The sequence below is a fragment of the Trichosurus vulpecula genome, chromosome 8, assembly GCF_011100635.1.
Source record: "Trichosurus vulpecula isolate mTriVul1 chromosome 8, mTriVul1.pri, whole genome shotgun sequence".
NCBI classification, from domain to species: Eukaryota; Metazoa; Chordata; class Mammalia; order Diprotodontia; family Phalangeridae; genus Trichosurus; species Trichosurus vulpecula.
Window position 1 is genome coordinate 217,793,375 of NC_050580.1, and position 13,351 is coordinate 217,806,725.

At 36.0% G+C, this 13,351-nt stretch overlaps 1 protein-coding gene across 1 annotated transcript; it reads right to left on the reverse strand.

Moving 5' to 3' along the window:
• Positions 1 to 12,368: 12,368 nt before the first annotated feature.
• Positions 12,369 to 13,351, reverse strand: LOC118828853 (L-lactate dehydrogenase A chain-like). Its single transcript, XM_036735737.1, has one exon. The coding sequence runs from the start codon at positions 13,272 to 13,274 to the stop codon at positions 12,372 to 12,374; it is 903 nt and encodes a 300-aa protein (XP_036591632.1). The 5' UTR covers positions 13,275 to 13,351; the 3' UTR covers positions 12,369 to 12,371.

Sequence of the window (13,351 nt, forward strand, 5' to 3'; positions counted from 1 at the left end):
GATACCAATTCAACACATAGTTTAGCAGGTTTTTCTAAGACAACTTGTCCCCCTTTGGACTTGTAAATGGAGGCATTGAACTTTTACCTTTCAAGGTTTTTATGGTGGGTTTCTCACCTGAACAATTAATAACTAGAAGTGAGAAAGTCAAGAAGATGAAAAAATCTATTTAAACGCTGATGCTATCACTGCCATTTTGAATTATCTTCTTCTGATGCACTTCAAGATTAAATCTGAATCAATTACATGTAATTCCATACATGTTGTCTATGTTGATGCTGCAACCTAAGCTCTCCTTTAAGATACTACTTCCAATCCCTAGAGCAGCTTATGCACAGTAGGGGCTCAATAAATACTTATTCTTTTGATTTAATTGCTTCTTGAAAATATATATTTGCCAACATTTATGTCAGGCAGCATGGGCATATCCTAAAATATTTCTGCAAACATTTGAAGTGCCTATGATTATCATCATTCAACTGAATTTACAATGATAACATTTACTGATCATATATACTTGGATTTTGTGACAGGCATGTGTCATGGACTGCAGACTGTATCATCAGGTTATTAGCATGAATGTTGGTTAAAGATTATTTTAAGTATTTTCTTTGTGCATGTTTATGTTCCTTTAGTATCTAAGGTTTTGATTCCTATGACTTTAAATTGACAAAAAGAAAAAAAAAGGAGGCTGTGTTTGTACCTAAATTGTAATTATTCCAGCTGTTTCACTTGAGCTTATGTTTCATTGTTGACTTTTCCCTGCTCCAAGGTGATATCTAGTGAAGTCTTGAGATACTAAAAATGAAAAGAAAATCTCAGTTTTATGTAGAATTGCATATTGAAAGAAATACTTTAGAGGATATCTAGTCCACATGTTTCATCAACCACACATGATGAAACTGAGGATAAGAGAGGCCTCCGAGATCACACAGACAGTAAGTGGCAAAGCTGAGTAAAGGACCCAGGCATTCTGACTCCAAATCTACCATTCTTTCTTTTGCATTGCCTGTCTTCCCTGTTTGTAAGAGGAAGATGAAAAGAAGGAAAGAACAGCACACTAAATTGTCACTGTGTGTCATGGGTCTCCTGATAATACCCAGGTCAGGTACCAGGCACCTGTATTGTGAATTCATGCAGTCAATCTCTGCCATATAGAAAACTGGATAGCTTTTAATGAAGTTGTCTGAAATTTGACAGTTAGTTTGCTCTTAGGCACTGGCCATCCAGGTAACATGGTAGATAGAGTGCTGGGCCTGGAGTCAGGAAGACTCTTCTTCCTGAGTTCAAATCTGGCCTCAGACATTTACTAGCTGTGAGGTCCTGGGCAAGTCACTTCACCCTGCGTGCCTCAGTTTATTTACCTGAATAATGAGCTGGAGAAGGAAATGGCAAACCACTCCAGAACCTCTGCCTAGAAAACCCAAAATAGGGTCACAAGGGGTCAGACATGATTGAAAGTGACTAAACTCACTTTTAGGGAAAAGCAAAAAGGAAAAAAAAAAACTCCATCATGTCTGAAGTCATTTTATTTGATCTCCAGTCTCTATTATATTTGACTTGTATTGTTGCCCAGTTATTGAGAGCATGTTAAGCAGTAAGGCTGCTCTGAGTTTTTAGATTAGTTTTCTTTAGAAGTCCTCGAACTGCTTTGCCAATATGATATCCATTAAGGGTTGAGTGGCCTTATTCTTTTGTTTGCAGTGTTAGGAGTTGATAACTGACTGAAAGTAGAATTGTGTGCAGTTGGTTAAGTGCTAACACAAAGACTATTTTATTTTTAAAATAACTCTTCAGTCTTCTTGTCGTGCTCCTTGGAGGGAAAAATGGCAGTCATGCTATGCTTCTCTTAATACCTTTCTGTAAATGTGGCTTTCACTTTAAAATTTATATTTGTAAAAATATCTGCATTTATTGGGCAGGTAGTCCTTGCTTTTGGCTACTTCATATTTCATCACTCAAATTAATCAATGCTGTCTGATAAATACCTCCTACTCTGCTCTTACCTATTTATTTAATAATGTCTTGGAATGGCGTGGAACATACTTAGGCAGATAAACACAATAGTTCATTCATGCATGATTGGCCCACCTTTTAATTGTTTCTCTTTTGCCATGATTTCCAGGAACACATTTTAAAAAACAAATTGCATGCTAATTGTCCTGCATATGTGTGTTGAGTATTTAGATATTTGTATAGCTAACAACATTCAACATAAATCTGACGTAAAAATAAAAATAGGAATTCTAATATGAGATAAAATTATGAAGAATTATTCTTTTCATTGATTTGAAACTTTAGGTATTATGTTTATATTTACCCAATTTTTTTTTGGCAAAGCCTGGACCTGGATGCATTTTCAAGCCTTTTGGATTAGTGCATTTGTACCTAAATTGACTTCTGGTAACTTGAAAGATGGATTGGATTTCAAATGGTAGGAAGGCTACTTCAGCCTAGTTCACTGTTGATATTTCACTGGAATATTTGAATTCTTGTAGTTATCATATCTTTAAAGTTTCATTTTATAATTAAGTTGTTGAGGGTAAGTGAAGGCTTTTATTTTGGTTTAAAAATTAGTATGCCTCAATTCAGAACAGAAAGTATTCTGAACTGAGAAGTTCTTTCCTTAACTTTAGTGTTTTTGCTCCTAATGTCATACTGTTAGTTTGAGGATTCCTTCTACTTCCCTACTGACTTTTGATAAAGTCAAGTGTATTACTCTTCCAAACATCTGCTTTCACACACTCTGTCCTTTATTGCCTGATGCATAGCTGTTCTACACTCTATTATTAATTATTGCAGAACTAGACAAACTGAGGAGGTTCTACCTCCTTGAACATGAAATGTGGCAGAATTGTAGTTCAGGAACTTGCAGAGCTCAGACCATGGTGGCAGTAATCAGACTTTGCCCTGGACTAGACTGCTTTTGGAGCACTGAAAGCTTGCATTACCTAGCCTGTCCCTGAGAACCTAGAATAACACAATGCTCAATACACCAAGAAAATAGCAACTGGACCAGCCCAAATCTTCCCTTCAGAGGGAAGAGGACAGTCATAACATCAAGCATGAAGTGAAGAAGTAAGTTGGAAAAAATGGGCAAATTCAAAAAGAACCATACCAGTGGTAGGAAAGCTCAAGATGAGACACAAACACAGATGAGAATGACTACAAAACATCTTGATAAGCAAAGCCGCCTTAGAAAAAACACAACTTAGGCACAAATTCAACTGTAATTCCTGAAGGAGATGAAGCAAGAGTTAAAAAAAAGAATTTAAAATGTTTTTATATAAATTTATTTATTTTCAGTTTTCAACATTCACTTCCACAGGATTCTGAATTCCAAATTTTCTCCCTATTTCTCCCCACTCCCCACCCTGACAGGGTGTGTTCTGATTACCTTTTCCTTCAATCTGCTCTCCCTTCTATTACCCCCACCTCCTTTTCTTATCTCCTTCTCTTCTATTTCCCTTTAGGGCAAGATAGATTTCTATACCCCACTGCCTGTATATCTTATTTCCCAGTTGCATGTAAAAACAATTTTTAACATTCATTTTCCCTTCTTCCCTTCCCACCCACCCTCATTGAGAAAGCAAGCAATTTGATAGATTATACATGTGTAGTCATGCAAAACACTTCCATAGCAGTCCTGTTGTGAAAGACTAACTATATTACCCTCTATCCTATCTCACCTTCTATTTATTCTGTTCTCTCCTTTGACCTGTCCCTCCACAAAAGTGTTTGCTTCTGATTACCCCCTCCCCAATCTGCATCCTTTCTATTATCTCCCCTCTCTTATCCCCTTCCCCCCTGCTTTCCTGTAGGGTAGGATAGATTTCTATACCCAATTCCTTAAGCCAAATCCAATGAGAGTAAGGCTTACTTATTCCCTCTCACCTCCCCCTTTTCCCTTCCATTGTAAAAACTCTTTCTTGCCTCTTTTATGAGAGATGATTTACTACATTCTACCTCTCCCTTTCTCTTTTTCCCGGTACATTCCTCTCAACACTTGATTTTATTTTTTAGGTGTTACCCCTTCATATTTGGCTCATCTTGTGACCTCTGTCTATATACACACATATATACATACGTGTACACACACATATACATACATATACACACATACACAAATACATTATATATATAACACATACACACATAGATAGATAGATAGATAGATAGATAGATAGATAGATATAGATATCACCTCTAACTACCCTAATACTGAGAAAGGTCTCGAGTTGCAAATATCATCTTTCCATGTAGGAATGTAAACAGTTCAACTTTAATAAGTCCCTTATGGCTTCTCTTTCCTATTTACCTTTTCATGTTTCTCTTGATTCTTGTATTTGAAAGTTGAATTTTCTATTCAGCTCTGGTCTTTTCAACAAGAATGCTTAGAAGTCCTCTATTTCATGGAAGTTCCGTTTTCCCCCGGAAATATTATACTCAGTTTTTCTGGGTAGCTGATTCTTGTTTTTAATCCTACCTCCTCTGACCTCTGGAATATCATATTCCAAACCTTCTGATTCCTTAGAGTAGAAACTGCTAAATCTTGTATTATCTTTATTATGTCTCCACAATACTTAAATTGTTTCTTTTTGGCTGCTTATACTATTTTCTCCTTGACCTGGGAACTCTGAAATTTGGCTACAGTATTCCTAGAAGTTTTCTTTTTGGTATCTCTTTCAAGAGGTAATCAGTGGATTCTTTCCGTTTTTATTTTACCCTCTGGTTCTAGAATATCAGGGCAGTTTTCCTTCATAATTTCTTAAAAGATGAAGATATTGTCTTTTTTGATCATGGTTTTCAGGTAGTCCAATAATTTTTAAATTCTCTCTCCTGGATCTATTTTCCAGGTCAGTTGTTTTTCCAATGAGTTATTTCACGTTGTCTTCTATTTTTTCATTCTTTTGATTTTGTTTTATAATTTCTTGATTTCTCATAAAGTCATTAGCTTCCATTTGCTCCATTCTGATTTTTAAGGAATTATTTTCTTCAGTGAGCTTTTGGATGTCATTTTCCATTTGCCCAATTTTGCTTTTTAAGGCATTCTTCTCCTCATTGACTTTTTGGACCTCTTTTGCCATTTGGATTAGTCTATTTTTAAAGGTGTTATTTTCTTCAGCATTTTTTGGATCTCCTTTAGCAAGCTGTTGACTTGTTTTTCATGATTTTCTTGTATCACTCCCATTTCCCTTCCCAATTTTTCCTCTGCTTCTCTTACTTGATTTTCCAAATCTTTTTTGAGGTCTTTGATGGCTTGAGACCATTGCATATTTTTCTTGGAGGCTTTGGATGTAGGGGCCTTGACCTTGGTACCTTCCTCTGGCTGCATGCCTTGATCTTCCTCATCAGTAAGTGTGTAAGAAAACATCTTTTCACCAAGAAAGTAACCTTCTATAGTCTTATTCTTTTTCTCCTGTTTGCTCATTTTCTCAGCCAATTATTTGACTTTTGAGCTCTTTGTTAAGTGGAGGGTGTATCGCCCAAAGTTATAGGGGTTTTGTGCAGCTGTTTTCAGAGATATCTTTGGGGACTTGTAAATTTTCAGTTCCTCCAAAGTGGTATGATCCAAAGAGACGTGTTTACTCCTCTCCTGGCCTGTGCTCTGGTCCATAAGCAACCACAAGCATTCTTTTTTGCCCTCAAATTGCAAGGAGTGTTCCCCCTCCACAGTTGCCATCAGCTCCACCACACCAGTGCTCCTTCTCACCCCAGGACCACTAACCAGGACTGCAACCCAGATCAGCTGCTCAGTTCTGCCACTATCTGTAGGCCTGAGAGCTTCAGAAGCAGCTACAGCTGCAGCAGTGGTTGCTGCTGCCCTGGGGCTGGGGCTGTGGCCTGAACAAGTTCCTCTGTCACCCAGGTGAGAGAGCTTTCCCACTGACCTTTGAAACTGTCTTTGACATTTGTAGGTGGAGGAGTCTGGAAACTGGGGCAGCTGCCATTGATTCAGTGCCCCGAGGCCTGCTCTCATCCTGTCTCTACCCCAAGCATGGTGCGATAGGCCCTTCCTGTCAGTCTTCCAGATTGTCTTGTGCTGGAAATCTGCTTCACTCTGTCATTTTGTGGCTTCTGCTGCTCTAGAATTTATTTAGAGTCATTTTTACAGGTATTTCAAGGGGTTTCAGGGAAGAACTCAATTAGGTCCCTGCTTCTACTTAGCCATCTTGGCTCTGCCCTAAAAATGTTTTTTGTAAATGAAATGAGAACACTTGAAGGAAAAAAAAATTTGGAAGAGAAATGAGAGTTATGGAAGAAAGAATTAGAAAGGGAATGATTTTGTCTTAGGCCTAGAATGCAATACAACACTTGCTGACCATAAAATTCAATAAAGAATAAATTTGCTCATAATATAACTAAAAAGATGTAATTTTCTTAAAATAAAAACTACTTTCATCTGACTCTAAATACACCAGGTCAATAAGATATTTGCTAGATTTAAAAAAATACTAACCTTTCTTCCTGCATAGTCAGAAAAAGTCAGAACTTTTTATGCCCTCATTCTGTGAACCAACCAGACATGGAAAGTAAGATAGGTATTTCCTGCATTGCAGAATGAGAAGGAGTGGTAAGAGAGGTAAGAGGTGATCCAGGAGAGAACAGCATCACAAAAATTCAGAGAGGAAAGCACATTCACTAGGAGTGAGTGACTTACACATTTAACTTCGAAGAGAAATTAAGAAGCATGAGGACTGAAGAAAAACCACTGGATTTGGCAGTGAAGAGACCTTGGAGAGAAAAATTTCAATTGAGTGAGGAGTTGAAAGCCAGATTACAAGGAATTGAGTAGTAAGTGGGAGGTGAGAAAGTGAAAACAAAGAGAATAGACAATTTGTTTTCAAGGAGTTGAACTATGAAAGGAGAAATATAGAAAAGTAGCTTGAGAGGATAGTAGGGTAAAATGAAGAGTTTTAAATATATATATGTATGCATGTACATATACATATATATATATATATCAGGGATGATCTAGATATTTTTGTAGATGGTAGAGGAATCAGTACTGGAGGGAACAAGTTGTTAGGAGTAAGAGGAAAGTATGACATCAAGGGCACAAGCAGAGGAGTTGTCAGGGAGAAGGACTGCTGCATCTTTCAAAATAGCAAGAAAGGGGAGAATGGAGGATGATGAGATCTGAGTTGCATAATTGGGGAGAGTGAAAGAATGATTGACCAGAATTTAAAATAGCCTTGGCACATTCATAATCTTGGAGATATGCTCAGAAGTAAATTGAATTAAGTTTGGCAAGAATTTAGTGCTATGACCTCAGAAACTGGCTGTATATCTATCTTTATCTGTATCTATATCTAGATAGCTAGATAGATATACACACATATATTCAATCTATAAATATACATACATATACATGTACACATATACATACATACATGTAATATATGTGTATATATAATTCCTTGTCAAGATACCTGCTGTATATGTAATATATATGCATGCACATAATATATTATGTGTAATATTATATAACATACATGATATATAACACATATACACATGCACACACATAACATATGCATACATGTATGTGTGCATGTTTGTGTATACATATATACGCACATATACATATATAAAATTCCTTGTCAAGGTACCTGTTGTGACCACTAGAGGGCTGTGTCCAGTTCTCAGGATCATGTTTAAGGGGGGGGATATAAAGAATGTATAAAGTTATGAAAAATTAAAAGGAAGGCCACTAAGACAGTTAAAGATCAGGAAAATTGGTCTTGGGAGCAATCATTTAGAGGCTGCATGTCACAGGGGAAGGAAATAAGCATTTATAAAATGCCTACAATGTGCTAGGTACTTTAGTGAGCACTTTACAAATATCTCATTTGCTCCTCACAATAACCCTAAGAAGAAGGTGCTATCATTATTTCTATTTAAAGTTGAGGAAACTGAGGCAAAGAACACTTGATCAGATTTGGAAAGTTTTCAAGATGGCATATGATTTATATAGAAGATAGTAGCCAATTATTCTGATGGCAGACTCTCAAGTTCCTCATGATAGATTTTAATTAGATATGACCCATTTGGTGAAAATTGTTCAATTTTCCATTCCAACTGCATTTGATGAATCCCTGACCAATACTATTGTAGTTAGGTTTGTAAAATTAAGAAGAAATCCCTTACCTACAGAAACTGAAACTCATTTTGACACGCAACGTATGAAACAATACAACATTAAACAATTAAAGAAAGAACAACAGAAAGCAATAATAATAAATTAAATCTGATAATGTGCCAAAATGTACAGCCCAGATCTAGGCAGGAAGAGAGAGCAATGTTTTTAGAAGGCTTCATGGAAAAGGAAATGGATTTTAAAGGAGTGGTAGAATTTGGCCAGATGGTAGGTTTGCCAAAGGACTAATGGGGCACCGTCTTCTAGCTTACCTTCAAGAAAAGAACTCTACTAGATAATTTCCCAAAGCTCTTTCTACTCAAAAGATTCTACCTGTACTTTTTTCTTTTAAACTCAGCTTTACCTTTGACCCTTTGGGGTATTTTCTCATCCTTCTTTCCCTCAGTGAACTAAGATATTTTCCCTGGAGGTGTATTGTTCTGGCTTTGTTTAAGTACTTCTGGTATTCTTCAGGGCTCCAGGTTAATCCCTATTGTGCTTTGAATGTTTGTGCTTCCCTGGAGTCACATTATTCTGTTTCAAAGTTTGCAGTATCATGGGTACACAGATAATCCTACTACATATTTATAGCTTCTAAAGATCTTATGAAGCAGCATGATGCCTCATGTACAAAAGTGATTCTCAATCATAAATTCCTTTGAGTATTATTTTCTAAAATAAAATTTTGTTGATCTTTGTTTTTTACCTCACTGTTATTTTCCCCACTATCATTTTCTGCCTCCCAGAGAGTGTTCCCTAGTACCAATAATATTTTTTGAAAAAAAGAGAAAAACAAGAAAACTGATTGATAGAAAAAGTCTGAAAATATGTGCAATTTACCACACCCATGAATCTCCCACCTCTTCAAAGTGTGTGTGTGTGTGTGTGTGTGTGTGTGTGTGTGTTCTTATATCTCTTGTTTGGCACCATGATTGTATTTTGAAATTTGCAACCTTCTTTGATTGTTTTGTGATTTTTCTTTCCTTTTACATTGTTGATATAACTTTTATTGATGCTGCTTACTTCACTCTGCATCTGATTGTATGTATTTTTCCATGTTTCTCTGTATTCCTCTCATCATTTCTTATAGCACTATAATATTCCATTAAGTCAATATGCCATAATTTTAAAGGGCATTCCCCAATTAATGAGCATCTACTTGGTTTTCAAGGTTTGATTATCACACACACAAAAAAGTGATTATAAATATTATGCAAATATGAGGACTTTCTTCTTATCAATGAATTCCTTAGGAGTATAGACTTAATAGTAGAATCTCTGGGTTTAAAGATATAGACATTTTAGGGACTTTTTTGCATAATTCCAAATTGCTTTTCAAATGCTTGGACAGATTCATGTCTCAACCCACATTTCGCTAGAGTGCCTAACTTCTCACAACCCTTCCAACATCAAAAATTTCCATCTCTTGTCGTCTTTGCCAATTTGCAATATGCAAAGTGACACTTCAGGGTTGTTTTTTATTTGTATTTCTTATTTTTAGTGATTTGAAGCATTCTATCATATGGTTGCTAATAGTTTGAAATTCTTTTTGATAACCATTTGTTCATATTCTTCAACCACTTATTCATTAGGGAATGGCTTTTGGTTATATGTATGTGTATGAAGTACATATACATCTAAGTGCTTCTATTCTTATTCTAGGTGCATTAATTTTGTTTATCCATAAGCTTTTCAATTTCATGTAATCAAACTTATCTATCTATTTAATCTTTTGTAATTGCCTTTATCTCTTGTTTGGTTAAGAATACATATCCTATGCACAGCTATGAAAGGTATCTTATCTGTTCCTCTTCTAATTTTTATGGTATAATCAGTAATATCAAGATCATGTGTCCATTTAGAATTTTTTTGTGTGGTGTAAGGTTAGACCTAAGCCTAACAATGGACCTCAATAGTCCAGTGTTTGATAAACTAGAAAACATAATACTTAAAAAATACCTCTCTATTTGATAAAATCTGCTGGAAAAACTGGAAAGCAGCCTGACCGAAATTAGGTTATTTTTGAATATTCTTGAAGTATAATGCCTTAACTACTGTCCAGCTGCTATCAATTACCTCTTTATAATGGGTCTCTATGCGTTTCCATCAATTTTCTTTTGGCACAAAATCATCACTTCTACCTTGTGGATAATGTGATACCAGTTTTCCTTTTAAATCACCACCTTAGCTGTGTCACTGATTTAAAAACCATAGCTTTTCCTACATTTAATACTCAGTTCTCTCCACCCTCAACATAATTTCTACCAAGTTCAGCAATCCTTTCTGAATCAAAATTATCCATATTGGATCACCCTAGTAATTGGGCACTTTTACCTGCTCCTCATAAAATCTCTAGGGAAGTGTTAAGGTTGAGATGTAGCATGACATTGCTGGTAGCTCACCAGCCTTGAAGTCAGAAAGAGCTGGGTTCAGGTGTTGCTGTGTGGATGCCCAAAATGTTAACATGCTGTTGGCAGGTTATAAGTGCAGCCCCAACCAGATTAAAGTGTAAATGGGAAATATTTAACAAAATAAATGAAACAGATAATGTTAATTTGTCATTTTTCAAGTCAATATGCGCTCAACAAAGATCTTATTTCTATTTGAGTTTGAAACCCTCTACTATACACAATTCTCTAAGATTACAAATTGCTGAAGAATTGCCAATTGTCTTGGTGGAAGAAGTTCTTGATATTGATGAAATCACAAGTCTGACCTCCAATATCCAATTATAATCATGATGATTAATTGATTAAATTTAAGCCCAGTTTAGCCACTTTAATGCAAGGGAGGGGGAATCTTAGTAGAATGGAAAGGTATGACTTTAAGAAATATATATGCATACACAGATATATTGTCAACCCTCATGTTAATTAATATCTGTTTTGTATTTGAATATGGAATATTAAGTTTCATTTCAATTATATTCCAAGTGATGATGTGAAACATCCACAATATTTACTGTCCTTGGCTTTCACAATTGAATGTCCTGATGTCCTTTGCTAGGTGCTGCGATGTAAGCTTTATTATGATAAGTGCAGCAAGTTATATGCTTTCTATGTTGATGGTGAAGGGCAGTGCAGCTGCTCTGTTTTTATTGAGTCAATTGATGATGGCATTATCTAGAGGAAGTAAATAGAATACCTAGCTAGAAGTCTGCTTTACCTCCATCTTTCTCTCAACCCAACTTACTACAATGTGAGACATTTACATAGAATGTGTAAGAATATAAGAAAAAAAGTATTCTTTATGTGGAGAAATTCCTTGCCCCAGTGACCATGTGCCTTTTATATGTTTTCCATTTGTACCAAAGATATATTTTTCTGCACACATATTATATTAATAATATATTATTATTTATATAATATATTATATAAATAATATATTATATTTATATAATATATATATATTAATACATTGCATAATGTATTAATAACATATTAATAATATATTAATGTGTAAATTAGGTTTATTGCCAATAATTTTCTTTTTTTCCCTTTGTTGAATTATTTGTTGTTTATTCAGTATTTAGGGTCAGTATGACACTTGAGGAATTGATTGCATCATTGTACATATACAGATCTTTTTATATAATATGGAAATTTACAACTATATATATATATACCTATATATACCTATATATATACACATATATGTGTGTGTATATACATATACATATACATATACATATACATATACACATACATATATACATATACATATACATATATACATATATACATACATATATATATGTGTGTGTGTGTATATATATATATAGACAAAATCAGGTCCTCTGGAAAGGTGATACATAGTGCCACGCTGTAGAGCCCTAATGAAGGGGAGCACAAAAGTAATCAATGCATCAATAAAGAATTACTACTGTGTGGTGTTTTGTATCCAGGACCTATGGGAATCTATAGCACCTACATACATGGCAGGTAGTTCATATACGTATGGAGCGCCGGCTCTGCTTGACTGCAACTACTGAGACTATACAAGTCACATCCAGCCTCAGATGCAAACAACAACAGGGTTTAACAAATAGTAGTCATACTGTACTATTCCCCATTTCTAACTTTAGGAGGAGACTAGAGTGTGATCACGGGTTTTACATTTCTGGTGTTCAATCACTGATCAGAGGAAAGATTTGACCTATTTGAAAAGCACGTCATACATAACCCCTCAACGACTGTCATGTTCTCTTTTGATGGCGGCACACTAAAAGGTTTTAAAATTGCAGCTCCTTCTGGATTCCCCAAAGAGTATCTGTGCTCTTCTTTAAACGGCTCTCCTCCTCCGGATTCAGATTTACCTTCACCACATCTGAAATGCTATTCTGCCCCAAGATACATGGGACACTAAGGAAGACATCCTCATTGATGCCATATAGGCCCTTAATCATGGTGGAAATAGGATGCACTCTCCTAAGATTCTTCATAATGCTTTCTGCCAGATCTGCCACAGACAAGCCAATGGCCCAGGAAGTGTAGCCCTTCAGCTTGATCACCTCATAAGCACTTTCAACCACCTGTTTATGAACATCTTTCCAATTCTCTGAATCAGCATCACTTCCCAAAGAAGGATGAAGATTCTTCAGAGACACACCAGCAACATTGACACCACTCCATACAGGAACACTGGAGTCTCCATGTTCCCCAAGGACCCATCCATGACAACTTGAAGAATGGACACCAAATCTCTCCCCCATTAGGTAACGGAAATGGGCAGAATCCAGATTGCAACCACTTCCAATAACATGATTTTTAGGAAAGCCACTTAGCTTCCAGGCCACATATGTCAAAATAGCCACTGGATTGGAAACAATAAGCAGCTTGCAATTAGGGCTGTATTTAACAATATTGGGAATGATGAATTTAAAGATATTCACATTATGCTGGACCAAATTAAGACAACTTTCTCCCTCCTGTTGACATGCTCCAGCTGTAACAGTGACCAGTTTTGAGTGTGCAGTCACACCGTAGTCTTTGCCAGAAACAATCTTTGACATTTTGAGGAAAAGGGTGCCATGTTGGAGATCCATCATCTCTCCCTTTAGTTTGTCTCCTATTACATCATCTAGGGCAAGTTCATCAGCCAAATCCTTTGTTAAAATACTGATGGCACATGCCATGCCAACTGTACCAACCCCAACAACAGTGATCTTGTTCTGGGGAACCTGTTCTTCCTTTAGGACATTCAAAATATTGC